This window comes from Diabrotica undecimpunctata, chromosome 7, assembly GCF_040954645.1.
Source record: "Diabrotica undecimpunctata isolate CICGRU chromosome 7, icDiaUnde3, whole genome shotgun sequence".
Classification (NCBI taxonomy): Eukaryota; Metazoa; Arthropoda; class Insecta; order Coleoptera; family Chrysomelidae; genus Diabrotica; species Diabrotica undecimpunctata.
In genome coordinates, this window is record NC_092809.1 from 35,192,252 (window position 1) to 35,208,506 (window position 16,255).

Genomic DNA, 16,255 nt, shown 5'->3' on the forward strand with positions numbered 1-16,255 from the left:
CCAAATTAGCCACTACCTACGCCTTTGCAAAATTCTTGATACAACTTCATACTAGTTTAACACAATAAAGAAGTAAGAAAAGAAGAAGTTACATTTTTATTTTTATAACTTAACCTAATTGTTTAAAAACAAGGATAAGGATACGCAATTCTAATTTTATTTTTATAAACCATGCTTTAAATTTGTGATAAAACTAACAATACTAGTGTGAAAAGGAAATTAAGAAAAATGGACAAGGTGTTAAATTCATCAAAGTAAGCTAACCTTTCAATACTACTACAACTATTCTCAAAGCTTGTTAATTTTAGAAACTTTGACTCAAAACGGGAAGACTATTTAGAATGGGAAGAATATTTTATGGCTACTGCTTTCTTGGCAGCCAAGCGAAGCAAAGATCCTTGTTCTCAAGTTGGTGCGTGTATAGTTAACGAAAATAACGTTGTTGTTGGAATAGGTTATAACGGAATGCCCAAGGGATGTCAAGACAATAATTTTCCGTGGGGTAAAATGTCAGACGATCCTTTGCTCAATAAATATATGTATGGTAAGTCAAAAATTAATACTGTTAGAAATCCATTAGGTCAAGAAACTGTTTATTTTTAGTGTGTCATGCAGAACTGAACGCTGTACTTAACAAAAACAGTGCAGATGTGAAAAATTGCATCTTATATGTAGGCCTTTTTCCTTGCAATGAATGTGCTAAAGTTATTATACAATCCGGTATAAAAGAAGTTGTTTATTTATCTGATAAACATTGTCTTAAAGCAAGTACAATTGCCTCCAAGAAAATGTTTGATGCTGTAGGTGTCAAATATAGGTAAGTATATTTTGAAAAAGAAAGGAACTAATATAGACAACTTACATGATATATAGAGCTAACAAGTATGTTTGTGTTAATATGTACAAATATACCAAGATTTTGTAACTTTATGTTGTTGCTTCTCACCTCCCATGCACAATCGTGTATTTTAATGGTAGTTTTTCTTTATTTGTTTGTGGTAGGTGCTTGTACCATTTTGTGATTTCAGCCATATTATCCATTATCATGTTTTCAAATTTAATTCTTTCTATATTTTGTAAGTACATATTACATTTATATCATCGAAAAAATGAACTACGAACATTCATTATACAATTAGAGTGACCAAATAATTATATTTCCGTACTTTTTAGATGGTTTGTTCTGTGTATCATGGTCAGGTCAGTTTAAAATTTTTTTTAAAAGAGACTGGTCTAATTATCCATGTTGGAGTTTGGTTAAGGTTTATAAAATAAAACACATAGTTGTTATGAAATTTTTGATATTATCCACATTCAGAAAGGCATATCAGTTCTGTTTAGCTGTTTCTCAGAAACTGAACTATAGGATTCTTCTCTCAACATTCTTATTAAAAAGTCATATCACCAGTGTTGTTCGTTTTTCTTCATCTGTACTAAATGTATTTCTTGTTGGACTGTTTCCTTTAAATTTTACATTAGAATTGAAAAAATCAAATACCGCAAACAAAAGACTTCTAATGTTTTTATATTTTTAGGCAATTTATTCCAAAACACTCCAAAATTGTGATAGATTTCAATGAAATAAATGAGAATCCTATGACGCAACTTCCAGAAACGCCTATAAAAGATGTCAAATGTCAAAATCAACTTGCAACGGAACATAAAGAAATATGTAATAATTTAGAAAAAATACTTTTATGACAAAAAAATCTTGTTTTCTTTTAAGTGGCCAAAAATAGAAGGATGTCTTTTATATCATACAGTGTGTATAAAAAGTAATGTAATTTGAATAGTATTCTTTAAGTATTAATAATCATATTTTTAAAACCATATAACCCTAAACGATTATTTACAAATATTTATTGCGAAATTAAATAGCAGAATTAATTAGTTTTGCTTAATTAGATCCTCAAAGTGCCTTCCTTATCCTAGTTGATAATCGATCACCACAACTCACTAGAATCCTTTTCTATACCAACCTAGTCTAAAAAAGTAAATAAAATATGCATACATTTGTGAACAATTTTCCATCTGGAGTTTTCTCCATGTTCCTCTAATAACCAATTGATATGAAATCTCTCGTTATCTTACTTTTAGTTCACACTGGATGAATGACAAAAGATAGGTAATCTCATTTTCGTGTAATCTCTATACTTAAATCAGTGAGTATCAAATCAATTATACTGACATTTGTAATATTTATAATAAAATCTGCTGATGCTTATTTTTAGAATAAAATGTTGAACACCTTGTTTCTTTTTCTCTGTATCCTGTATCGAGATAAAGATTGGCTTCGAAAGTTGCCTTTGTGAAGTGAATCACAAGGGTACGTGTGAGAATATCACATCACACGGTATAAAAAAAATGAAAAAATTTTGCCTTCCGGAGACAATGGAAACACAAAACTTGCTGACTGAACGGCTGAATTACAGAGCTTAGTTTTGTTAGAACGATTGAAAATCCTGAGGTTAAAAAAAGAAAAATTATTGAGATTTGAAATACAATTTATTATTCAGTAGGGGAGGCCTGGGAGACTTTGGACAGATTTTAGATATACTATCAAAACAAGGATTAGAAAATTAATTTAAGCTCATACTATATTTTACCAAATACAATACACATTAACTAACGTCTAGGCAGTTTTTCGTTGTGTTAAAATGATTACAATTCTTATGGAAGCGTATAACTGCTTCTGTTCATAGTCCCCTTATTCTCAAGGAGACTATGGCCAACCATAAAGTAGATACCATAAACAATGCATTTCGCCGAAACAACCTTTATTTTTAAGAAAAACTAACATTGGATATTCAGAAACGCTTACAAAATCGATATAATACTAATAATTAATGTAAATTGTATTGTGATAAATCTATATTAAAATAAATCAATCCCCTTATATCCTGCTCTATTATCTTTAATTGGCGGGGGTAGAACTACTACAATGCCAGTAACACTCACTGTAGCTGTAGGCTCAGAAGTGAAGCTAAATTCATTTGATGGCATATTTTTCTTTAAGAATCTGACCTCACAATCTGTTTGGTCCACATTATCAACTAGTGCCACAAAATTTCTAACACGTTTTTTTCCAAAAACTTTGGTAATAATGTAATCGCCCTTAGAAACTTCTGTATCTAGCCTTTCTTCTTCTAATTCGAAACTATCATCTGACGAATTATCGTTGTACTCTACTTCATCACTCTCGGAGTCCGATGATTCCTCCTGTAGGATTTTCTTCTTAAGTGTGCAAGTACATTTTATTTGATTCTACCAGTAAACTAGTACCGGGCCATTGTATCTCTTCTACAATACTTGTAATGTTGTCCTCTGTATCGTACGTTGCTTGAACATTAACGCTAGAAAAATCTTTGCGGTTTATATTTTCCTTTCCAAATTGGATAGGTTTTCGAATACAGACATTTGTGCAATACAAACCTCTAATTCGGTCTGGAAACGATTAAATTTGCTGCCAAATACTCATTGGCTTCAGGTACATACATCAAAAATGTCTAGGCAACACCATTATTATTTCACTTTTTCTCAAGAAACACTTGGAAACACAGCTTTCTTACCGCGGGCTACGGACGGAATGGATTGTCGATAAATTGGATCGCGCTGAGGTGTGAAAAACTAAAGAAACGAAATGAAATGCAATGTTACGACATATCGCGCGACCACACACTACGTGGAGGAGTAAATGCAGCCCCATGCATGTTTCTTAATAAAAAAAATACAATCGAATGGAATTGAATTAAATTAAAAACCATTAATCCATGCTTGCACGATAAGAAACCTATGCTTCCCCTCCTCGATTACTTCCGGAGTGCCGCATCCCGTTTTATTTTTTGTTAATAGATACCATTCGATTTGAAAACTTGTTCTCTACAACTCAAGGTATGCCATAAAAATTAATCTGTCAATTACACTGTTTTATTTAGGCAAAAGTGACAGCGCTTCAAATTCGTAGGATTAATTGCCCCAAAATGCAAAGAAAAAATGCTTCAAGTTTTAAAGATAGTCTGTATTTATTTTAAAATTCTACTAAAACAAGAGGCTGGTCTTTCACAAGCTGAAGTTGCACGTTATTTTGACGTGTGTCAGGCCGTGATTGTGTCGTCGACATGAACAATTTGGGAATGAAGCTGAAAAACATGGCTATCATCATAGTGCAACTACTCCTCGATAAGATTGGTATGAGTAAGATTAGCTCGTCGAAATGTGCATATAACTGCACGTGAACTCTGAACCTAACCAAACTTTGAGGAATATATTACATGAAGCTGGCCTGCACGGCAGACGTCCATTGAGAGTTTCCATGTTACGTCATGGACGAAACGGACGGTACGAAACCGTGAACTCAGATTAAAGTGTGCACAACAACATGTGCATTGGTGCTTAGAAGAATTGAGTGCTGTTTTATTCACAGGTGGAGCTAGGTTTTGGCTCTACCCTGATTTAAGAATAGTGAGAGTTCGGAGAGCCCGTGGTCAACAAGAGAGACTGGGGCATGTACAGGGTGTTCGTCCATATAGTGGTCTACGAGTTATAATGAACTTTAATAATTTTTATAGCGTCTGTTGTTTTTGTTCTACGACGTATTTCTTCGTTTGGGATTCGGTCTCTCAGAGAAACACCCACGATCTGTCGCTCCATAGCCATCTGAGTCACGCGAATCTTATTCACTACCTTTTTTGTGAGTGTTAATGTTTCCGCTCCATAAGTGAGTACAGGTAACACACATTTGTCAAACATTTTCCTTTTGAGGCATATGGGTAGATCCGATTTAAATGCATAGTTTAATTTACCAAACGCTGCCCAGGCTAATCCTATGCGACGTGGGAGCTCACATGTCTAGTTATCTCTGCCTAACCGAATTTCATGTCCTAGGTACTTATACGATGTAGTCTGCACAATATCCCTTCCATCAACAGCAATATTTCGATTTAGCACAAGATTAGTCATTATTTGCGTCTTGTTTATATTAATCTTTAGTCCGACCTCCAAGGAAGCGTGATATAATTTTTCAAACATTATCCATACGATCGGCTATAAGGACGACGTCATCTGCAAATCTCAAATTACTGAGCTTCTCTTCATTTATGTTAATACCATGCTCGTTCAGATGTGCCTTCTTACAAGTATGTTCTAAAAGCGTCGTGAATAGCTTTGGAGAGACTGTGTCTCCTTGCCGTACTCCTCGCTATATATATATAATTTATTGGTTTCTTGTTCAGATAGTCTTACGCTAGCTGTGACATTTTGGTGATATATTTAATTATGTTATTGTAGCGATGGTCTATTCGGCATTCTGTCAATGCTTTTAACATTTTCTGAAGGCTTATGGTACCCATGCTTTCGGTAGTAGTCGACAAATATCAGTGTCAATGGTTTGTTGTATTCTGCAGACTTCTCTATTAGGTTCTTTATCACTAGTAAGTGGTCGTTAGTGCTGTATCTCGATCTAAATCCAGCTTGTTCTCTAGGCGGATAGAAGTCTAATTTAGCGTCCAGTCTTTTTTTTGATAATTTTTGTGAAAAGTTTATATATGTGTGAAAGCAAACTGATAGGACGGTAGTTTTTTAAATCTGTTGTCTCCTTGCTTGTGTAATAAAGTAATGACTGCATTATTTCATTGAGGAGTTTTTGCTTGGTAGATGCATTCGGTGAAAAACTTGGCCAAAGCCTGGATAATTTAATTTTCACCTAGTTTGATGTATACTCCGTCATCGCCAGGAGATTTGTTATTTTTCATTTCTAAAAGTGCCGCTTTTATTTTGTATGGACTTATTTCTGGCATTAATTCTGATCCCTGGTTTGTGATTTTGTCCAAGGGCTGATCTTGCCTTTCGTCGGTGCTCTCATACATTTGCGATAAAAGGATTCGACAACCTCAAGGATTTTGCTTCTATCACTAGTAATGTTTCTATCTTGGTTTTTTATTTTGTACATCTTTTTGTTGCCTATTTTGTTCGTATTTCGCCTCAAAACTTTGAAACTTTTGTTTTCTTGAATTATCTTAGTTTTTTCTCTTGTATTGTTTTCTCTTACGTCTTTTCGGATTGACCGGTGGATATCTTCATTTAATTTCTTCATTGTTGTGTAGTTTGAGCCGTATTTTTCCGTCAGCTGTTTTCTTTTACCTATTAGCTCTTTGGTATTTTGGCTAAATTTTTCTTTATGGGTCAGAATGGTTGGGCAGCACTCCCTTTTCGTATCTTTTAGAGCCTTCATTATACTATCATTTGCTTGATCTACATCTTCTATTTCGTCTTGCAAGTCTTGTATATGTCTGGTTAGTGTATCTTCATACAGGTCGTTGTTTTCTGGGGGAATCCATTTCTTTTTTCTTGCTTTTTGGACCATCTTTGTTCTTTCTAATTTGACATTTAATAGTATCTTAGCTCGGATTAATCTGTGGTCATGATCACCAGAAGAAGAAGAAGAAGTCGTCACTTATCTAATTTAGACCTATTGACTACTTACTATACATAGAGTGCGGTTACAATTTTTAAAATACTAATTTTTATAAACACATTGTTGTAGTATATCCAAAGTCAACTGAACCAAGTAAGAAACTGATAACTTTAAGATAAAATGACTCCAGTGTAGAAGCAACCGAATTTGTGATTTTTTTTGTAATTATAAAAACCTTAAGATGTTTTAACTTTCAGGATTTTTTATTTTGTTTCATGAATTTACTCAATAAAATCTTTAGTGTTTGAAGAACTAATCAATTAATCATAACTTAACCAACTTTTTAATAATCTCAAGAGGTGCAGTTAAAACCTCTCTAATTATCTTGTTTCCACCCCACCCATCAGGTAAAGTTATCGGTGCGTTTTATTTTTATGTGGTGTCCCCAATCATCGTACATTTTTTTCAATGATATTATTTAATATTCGTAAAAGTTGTGCTCCAATTATCTCCTTAACGTTTTCTCTAGAAGAAATAAATGTTTTCACTGAAGCAATACTGAAAGCAGACTTTTGGGATGTAAGTTCAACTGAGAATTGCTCAGAATACATCTAAGTTTCATAAATGCTCCTCTTGCAATTTCTATACGAGTTTTAATTTCTTCATCCGGATTTAGTGTCTCGTTTATCCGACATCCTAGGTATTTAAAATGGTTAACTTTTGTTATCGGTTCATTATCGCCGAGGGTCTTGTTTACTAACCACAAGTAACTTTGTCTTTGTTGTATTTATGCTTAGTCCGTTATTAGAGCATTCTCTAGTGAGTCGATCTATAAGGAATTGAAGATTTTCGATACTTTCAGCCATGATCGCGGTGTCATCTGCATATCTGATGTTGTTAATAGTTTCTCCCCCGATTCGAACTCCACATTGCCCTTCCAAGGCTTCGTTAAAAATTATTTCTGAGTAAACGATAAACAAAGTTGGGGACAACACACAACTTTGTCTAACACCTCTTTGAATACAAATTTTGTCTGTTTCTTTGCCGTCTACCAGAATAGAAGCTTGTTAATTCCAATGTTGTAAAAGTGTCAGATCTTTATCATCTATTCTATTCATTTCTAGATATTCGAACAGGCTACCATGTTGAACCTTCTCAAAATCTATAAAACAGACGTAAATTGGTTTCTGTACTTCCCATGATCATTGAAGTAGTGTTAGCATTGAGAACAAAGCTTCCCTTGTTCCCAATCCTTCTCTGAAACCAAATTGTTTATTTTCCATTGTGTATTCACATTTCTGCTTGATTCTATTAAGAATTATCCTAAGAAGTAGCTTGAGAGAGTGACTCATGAGACTAATTAGTCTAAAGTCTTTACATAATGATGTATTAGGTTTTTTTGGAAGTGGGATAAATGTAGACTCCAACAATATTCGTGGCAGTGTTCCAGTTTCGTATATCGAGAGGCCTACACGAAGTCCAAAACATCAAATACTCCAGAATCCCGAGACACCTATAGAAGAATACGAAATGAAACAAAGCAGTTGGTATAAAGAACAAAAAGTGAACACTTTAAACAGTTTACAAAAATGATGGAAAGCTACTTCTACGATACACAAAAACAAATATGGAGATTCATAAGAAACCAACGAAAAGAAATGGCAGAATTGAAGAAATACAATGACATACCAGCAAGCGCATTAGTCCAAGATCCCAGAGCGATCAGACATAACTTATTTTCACACAGATGAAACCTTAGAGTCTCAATAGCGGCTCGCGTGCTTTGAATACCTGCGCATTTATGAAACTTGCTGAGTGACACCTGGGCAGGTACCAGGTGAGAAAGGTAACTAAAAATAAGAGCTATTTAACTTAAATTTACATAACTGATTTTTATACATATTTTGTAGAATATTATTTTGAAAATACTGTAATAAGTGTCAGACACTTGTCATGGACCAGAACTTTTGTCAGACGCTTTAAAGCTCCACTAAAATTAAATGAACTTTACTTACTTTTACATGTCTGATTTTTAAATATGTTATTAATGGTACTATAATAAAGATATATTTAATCAGTCAGACAAATTAGAATGACCAAACATCCCTCAAACACGCATGAGCCTCAGAGTAAACAATTCAAATTCATTAAGAATACTTACTGTTTTCGATCCGATTAAATATTTTTGCATCTCTATTTTAATATGATGAACTCTAGCATTAAGATAAATATTAAAGTAAATTAATGTATTGATATTTGGGATAATTAATTAATTCGGAGCACTTTGGTTTCATAAGAAATTATATTTACTTTATTGTAAAAAAGATACTAGTTAGGATAATTAAAAAAAAATAATTTTTGTAAAAAATCTTCAACTGGGATTGATTGAAACAAACATTTTTCTATATTTTAATCATCATATTCATTGTCGCAATTATTACAATTTTCATCATTCAACCAATCATGATGCTGCTCATCCGAGTCATCATCTTCATCATTATCAGTTATGTTGTTGCTGGCTGGTTGTTCTGCAAAAAATAGTTCAAAGAATTAAAAAGCAGAAAATCACAAACATAATAAATTCTAAACCTGAAATCAAAGTATAATACCTGAAGTTTGAAGGAATTCACTAACGTTTGCTGGTAATTGGTCACCATCAAACCAATGAAAGTGATATTGGTTTTCTTCTAATCTCTACCCATTGTGTTCAGGAGTTAAAATGGTTGGTTGTTTTGCATTTGCATTATTCCATATGCTAAAAATGTAATTAGCACGACGGAATTGTTGGAATAACTAACTTTAGCATGGTGGTAAACTGCTAGCATCAAAATTTTTTAAATTTTTGCGATCGAATTCTTCGTTAATATTAAATACGCTGTAATTATTTAAAAACAATTGAAGCCGGGCAGCATTAATGTTGCACGTATCAGGAAAACTATAAATTTCGCAGATCAATTTTTGGATTATTTTGAAAATATCTTTTTGGGTGGCTTCATCGGTAAACAACTCTGATTCTCCAAACTGCATGAAAGCTCGCTAATATTCATGTTTCTTCATTAATATATTGAATGGTCTTTGTTTACCCTTTTTAAAAAAAAGGCGGGATTAAAGTCACATCCAGTTAGAGCGTGAAACCCTGGCAAACTTCTACATAAAGATGGTCCCAAGTACTCGTAAACCTTTGTCAAATTAATGTATCTCTGGTTATTTCCAGTGCCTGCGTTTAACCATACATTCGAATCATCATTTTTTAAATTATGCATATATCGTTACATAATTATGGCAATATCTCACTCACTCTGAAATGCAAGCACAGCACTCTCGCGCTCATACTTCTGGTTTACTATTTTTTGTGTTTGAGGGATATTTGGTCATTTTAATTTGTCTGACTGATTAAATATAACTTTATTATAGTTCCATCAATAACATATTTAAAAATCAGACATGTAAAAGTAAGTAAAGTTCATTTAATTTTAGTGGAGCTTTAAAGCGTCTGACAAAAGTTCTGGTCCATGACAAGTGTCTGACACTTATTACAGTATTTTCAAAATAATATTCTACAAAATATGTATAAAAATCAGTTATGTAAATTTAAGTTAAATAGCTCTTATTTTTAGTTACCTTTCTCACCTGGTACCTGCCCACGTGTCACTCAGCAAGTTTCATAAATGCGCAGGTATTCAAAGCACGCGAGCCGCTATTGAGACTCTAAGGTTTCATCTGTGTAAAAATAAGTTATGTCTGATCGCTCTGGGATCTTACTCTACATGGGAAAGATACCTGACGGAACTGTTTAAAGGAAAGGAAAATAATTATCAAAACAATAACGTACCTGAATTAAGACACGAAATAGAAATCAGTTTTCAGGAAGTAGAATTAGACATAAATTCACTCAAAAATAAAAAGTCACCAGGACCAGACGGGATAAACAACGAGTTTCTAAAACACGGAGGAGAAAGTATAACCCTAGAGATAACAAAACTTATACAAAAACTAATATTGCTTTGCAAGATAGCAGACGCATGGAGAACAAATTATAAATGTATAAATCTACTGAATCCCACACTTAAGCTTACCACAAAAGTCCTAACCAACAAAATCAATGAACTAACAACTTTATCAGATGAACCAGACCTGACAAAGGCTTTCGATCGCATCCAAGTCGAAGACGTCTTACACCTACTGTATAAAAGAAACATACCAATTAATATCATAGAAACAATCGAAAACATCTACTTCCATAATCGAATACAGGCAAAGATAAATGGAAAACTAACTCAGTGTATACCAGTACAAAGCGGAGTCAGACAGAGTGACTCGTTAAGCCCACTTCTCTTTAATATAATAATGGATGAAATAATACAAGCAGTACGTAAAGGTCATGGATACAGAATGGGGAACAAAGAAATCCAAATATTATGTTATGCGGATGACGCCACATTAATTGCCGAGACAGAAGACGAACTCCAAAGATTAACACACATCCTCAATACAACAGCCAAGAAATACAATATGATAATATTAGCAGAAAAAACCAAATGTATGACAACATCTAAATACCCACTACGATGTAAAATCGAAATTGATGGGAAAATAATAAAGCAGGAAACAAGGTTTAGATACTGGGAATAGATATAACTAGTTACGGAGATGTTGAAGAAGAAGTACAACAAAGCTTAAAAGCAGGTAAAGCGGCGGGATCTCCTAATGACACAATCTGAAAGAGCACACACCTAAGACAAGACACAAAAACAAGAATCTATAAAGCAGCCATTAAACCTATAATAACATACACGGCAGATACTAGATCTGGCACATCTAAAACGAGACGACTACTAGAAACAACAGAGATATACTCCGACGAATATCAGGGAAAAGTATATTGGATAGGATGAGAAGCGAAAACATAAGAAGAGCATGCAATATAGAAGACATAACTGGATGGGTGACAAAACGGAAACAGGAGTCGATCGAACACATTAGTTGAATGGCAAAGGATAGGATAGTACGAATTGCACGAGATAAGTCACCAAATGGACGAAGAAGTATTGCCTGACCAAAAAAAAAAGATGGGCGATAATTTAAACAATTTACGAGGCTAATATTGAAGAAAAAACAGGCTTTAAAGCCGATACAAGTAGAAAGAGGAAAAAGACAAGAGGAAAGTTTGTTCTAATTTCTTCATGTCAAATGAATCATTTTGGGATAAAATATTTGTAATTTTTTTCTGCACTCACTACATTTTAAAGAGCATCAGACAAAAAAGGCAAAAGTTTTTCGTGCGATACAGCAGTTGGAAGATAAAAGTTGCACAACTAGTTTTGAACAAAACGTGCAATTGTTAAAGAATTTATTTTGAAGCTATTAAGTGAGATTTTAGAAATTTTTTAAAATTATCACGTATACGGTTATTTCTAGACATGAATGAAAATGCGCAATTTTTATATGTCACTTATATTTTACACAATTTTACAAGCAGATAAAAGCCTGATATATTATATAGATTTCCACTAACAAAAACAATAAAGAGTTTTATCTGTATCACAATGTGACTACTATACGGACCAAATTTTTGGTGAGCGCACTAATTATCATATTGGCAATAGCATTTTTTTAATTTTTAGGTTTTAAAGCGGAAAAGCATTTAAAATAAAATAAAATTAACAATGTCACAGTCCATATAAAGTTTCTTGTATAGCTTAATCCAATTAAGAGCACAGTTAGTTCTAGGCATTTTTTACGAATTTTAAAACACAATTATTCAAGCACGAACTACGAACACAATTAATCTTCGTCCTTCTATTTTCTTATGTCTCTAAAATACCGAATATTATCTATACTTTCTAAAATTTTCAACAACAGATTTGTTTCCCTATCTCATAATGTCATTAAAGGGATTATATTGTTATTGTTATAGTGTGAAATACCAATTAAAGTTAACAGCACCATTTATTTCCATTCAAACTACGAATAATGGGCATTTCTCCCTATTAATATATTTTTTTTGTACAACACCTGTACGGTGTTTGTATACTGCTATCTGGTCACAAATGACCAATTAACAGTTATTTTCTGTATCTTCTGAACTTAATATACAGTATATATAATACTTAAATCTAAGGGCTTACCCAATGGCTTACTCTTATTTTATCTATCAACTAATGCACTACAACTAACATGCAATAACTTCACAGCACTATACTCTGCATTTTACACTAAACTGTTACAATTTACACTAACTCAAATGGTTTTGTCCTTATGAGTCTTCTCTTTAGTTCAGTGTTGTCAAGAAGCTGGATTGCCTAGACATTCACATGACTATGCAGCCTCTGCTCGTGACTTGCTGCTGTTCTCTTGATTACTTCGGTCACTTTTTCCATACCCAGGTCCTGGTATAGGTTGCTGTTACGGTTACGGATGTACCAAGGAGCATAAACAATGTTCCTCAGTACTTTGTTTTGAAATCTCTGGATAATATGTAGATTACTAGCTTTGGTATAGCTCCAGAGTTGCCACCCATATACCCATACTAGCCTCAGTACTTGCTTGTAAATGGATAACTTATTATGAATGGATAAGGTTTAATTTTTTCCAATCAGCAAATACAATTTCTTAGATCTAATACCAAGCTCTCCTTTTTTCTTTTTGACATGGACTTTCCAGCGCAGCCTCAAGTATTTTGCTGATGTTGTATAAGGAACTTGGATATCATTTATTCTAACTGGGAAATTTTCTATTTTTTATTTGTAAAGTTAATGTGTACAGATTTACAATATTAGCCATTTTCTGGTCCAGGTATGTATTGTATTTACTGATAGTTGCAACTTATCAGTCGCTTCTTCACTAGTGTCTCCTATGTGTGTGTCTTCACTAGTGTTTTGTTCTAGCTCTGGAATGTCACACGTATACAATAGGTACAGGACCGGACCTAATACACTCCCTTGTGACACGCCAGCTTTGATCTCCCTTAAATCGGTGTACACTTCTTCTTGTTTTACTCTGAAACATCTATTCGCAATGCATGATTCTAAGATTTCTGAATACTGTTATTGCATGTTCGTTATTCTGTGAACTTGATCTGTAGTGAAATGTTTATTTCTGAAACCAAATTGATGATTTGGTATAAGATTTTTTCTTTCTATTATTGGTTTTAATCTTTTCAATAAAAGTTTTTCAAATAGTTTTGACATCACGGGAAGGAGTGATATTGGTCGATAGGATGTCACTTCATTAGGAGGTTTACCTGGTTTGGCGATCATAATGAGTTCGGCTACTTTCCAGAGTCTGGGAACATATATCAATCTAAAAGCAGCATTTATTAGATATGTCAGCTTAATTATGGCCTTTCTTGGTAGATTTTTTAATAGTTCTCCTGTTATAAGATCATATCCTAGAGCTTTCTTAGAATTTATATTCTCTTTTAACTCTGTTGATACTTCTCTAAATGATGTCAACGCTATTCTCTCTTCGGATTGGAATGGTTCTTCCCATCTCAGTTCTTCACCATCATTGTCGTTGAGTTTGAACGTGCTTTCTAAATATTCTGCTAACCGTTCTGCTTTCTGTTCGTTACTTCTAGCCCACTTGCTGTTTTCCCAACTTGATAGGAGGAGAATGAATAATGGGTCTCTTCATTCTTTTTGTTGCCTTCCATAACAAATGACATGTGTTCTGGTCAGTTGTTAAATTACTTAAAAATGAATCATTTGTTGAATTTTTTATATTCTGTATCTCCTCTTTTAGTTTTTGTGTAGCATTATTTAGACTAGTTTTGTCTCGTGGAGCTCTGTATTGCTGTCATCTTTTCCTTAACTTTCTTTTTTCTATTATGAGTTCTTTGATTTCTTTTGGATAGTTGTTCCCTTCTGTTCTTGAAGTTATTGGGGGAGTATTTTCCAAAGCTACATGTTGGATATTTTGTATAAAAACTTCTAATTCGTCATCAAGTTGCCTTGTGTTTCTCAATGGCACCGCAAGATTAATTTTGTGTTCAAGGTTTATTTTGAAGTTCTCCCAGTCAGTTTTTTTATTAGTCAATATTGGATTCAACTCTTTTTTGATCACTGTATCACTCATAGTTGAAATTATCGGTGAGTGATTAGAGTTCATGTTCCAGCCGTCATTGATATACAGATAGTTAGCTGAGATATTTTTGTAAATAAAGAAATCTATCAGGTCTGGAATTTTGTTCCTATCTGTAGGCCAGTATGTCAGTTTACCAGTAGATATTACTTCACCCTTTTGTTCTTTAACAGCTGACAATAGTTCTTTTTCTTTAGTTGTAGTTAGCCTAGAGCCCAGTGGGTATTTTTTGCATTAAAGTCGCCACCGATTATATATCTTTTTCCTAAAGTATTCAAAAACTCTATATATTGTTCTCTTTTAATAAAGTGTCTAGGAGGACAATATATTGAACTTATATTTACGGTATGTGTCTTCATCTACACACATACTGTTGTAGCTCGTATGTGCTCAGTTGTGTATTTTAATTCCTCATGATAATTTATTAAAGTCTTTATTTAATTTATATATACAATATTCTTACACTTATCACAACTACTTTAATTTATATTATTTATTTACAATATTTATTTCCGAATTACAATTAGAAACTCGACGAATTATTATTTTGTGTTAACCCTTGAATTGTCTCGAAGCTTCTTTGATCTTCGGTCGCCAACGAATTTATTGGACCCTTTTCTGGAGAATTCCAATCGCAGGTATAAGAGGGGACCCATTTGGGTATTACCTGCTAAAAATACTTGTTAGAAAAAGATGTTTACAGTTAAATATGAATCATATTTTTATCGTAACATTGCCCCCTCTTAAAAGATGGTTCCCCCTGGAACCTTGTCGGGACTGGAACTGGAACGGTATGCTGGTATCGGCAACTGAACCCTCTTTTACAACTTCCAGAACCTCGTCGTTCCGTCTTTCTTCTTAACCAGGACCACCGGAGAGACCTATGGGCTCGTAGAAGGTTCTATCACCCCGTCTTTCCTCCTTTCGGTACGAAAATATCACGATACTGCCGAAGAAATTCCCGTAATTTACTTTTCTCCATCTGATTTAGAGACTGTCCCGCAACTGCAACCATTTGGTCGAATTTGTCGTTGGAATTATCAGATGTTGTCGCCTGACGGATTATGGATGTCACAGGTACACAAGTTCCTACTTTTGTCTCTTTCTTGATGGTCACTGGGTAGTTATTGACATTGATAAGTCTCACAGGAATTTCTTTAGCCGAAGTCACCAATTCCTTTCCAATTATAATTCTTCGGTCAACCTCGTCGTCATGGTTCCAAGGCTCCATCATAACAGGTGTCCCTTCGTCCACAATTCCCTGTAGCCGCGCTACTATGATCGTTTCACTTCTCGCAGGCACGACTGTATCTTCTTTAATGGCTGCTTGCACAGTGTTGTCATCATGTGGATGAAGAAATACCTCCTCGTTGCCAACTTTGATTATCTTATTCTTAAAATCCAATTGGAATCCATGCATATTCATTACGTCCATTCCTAATATAACATCCTCTTCGATGTCAGCAACTATAACAGTATGGACGAACTTTTCTGCTCCAATTCCCAATTGTACCTGGATTTCTCCATGAATGTTGTCATTTTCACCTGTAGCGGTCAGAAGTCGCAACCTCGTTGGTAACAGTTTCTTACGGCTGTTTATAACTGTCGGGCATATAATGATTCTGGTCGCTCCGGTATCCACCAACAACGTGCCTTTAAAATGCCTTTTACCATTTATTTCTCCATCTACATATCTTCACGACATTTCAAAGAAGCTATTAGTATGAGAGGGTCTTTGGAAAAGTTCCGGGTCGAAGCTGC

At 34.0% G+C, this 16,255-nt stretch overlaps 1 protein-coding gene across 1 annotated transcript; it reads left to right on the forward strand.

The window, feature by feature from the left end:
• The first annotated feature begins 88 nt into the window (after nucleotides 1–88).
• Nucleotides 89–2,250, forward strand: LOC140446240 (deoxycytidylate deaminase-like). Its single transcript, XM_072538778.1, has 4 exons — nucleotides 89–254; nucleotides 309–544; nucleotides 604–817; nucleotides 1,536–2,250. Exons 1-4 carry the CDS (start codon nucleotides 229–231, stop codon nucleotides 1,699–1,701), a joined length of 642 nt encoding a protein of 213 aa, XP_072394879.1. The 5' UTR covers nucleotides 89–228; the 3' UTR covers nucleotides 1,702–2,250.
• The last annotated feature ends 14,005 nt before the right edge of the window (nucleotides 2,251–16,255 follow it).

Bases quoted from the DNA above. Each gene is read 5' to 3' on its own strand.
- LOC140446240 (XM_072538778.1), top strand. From the start codon at position 229: ATGGACAAGGTGTTAAATTCATCAAA. The intron at 545-603 runs GTAAGTCAAAAA...GTTTATTTTTAG, and splicing joins GCTCAATAAATATATGTATG to TGTGTCATGCAGAACTGAAC. The intron at 818-1,535 runs GTAAGTATATTT...TTATATTTTTAG, and splicing joins GCTGTAGGTGTCAAATATAG to GCAATTTATTCCAAAACACT.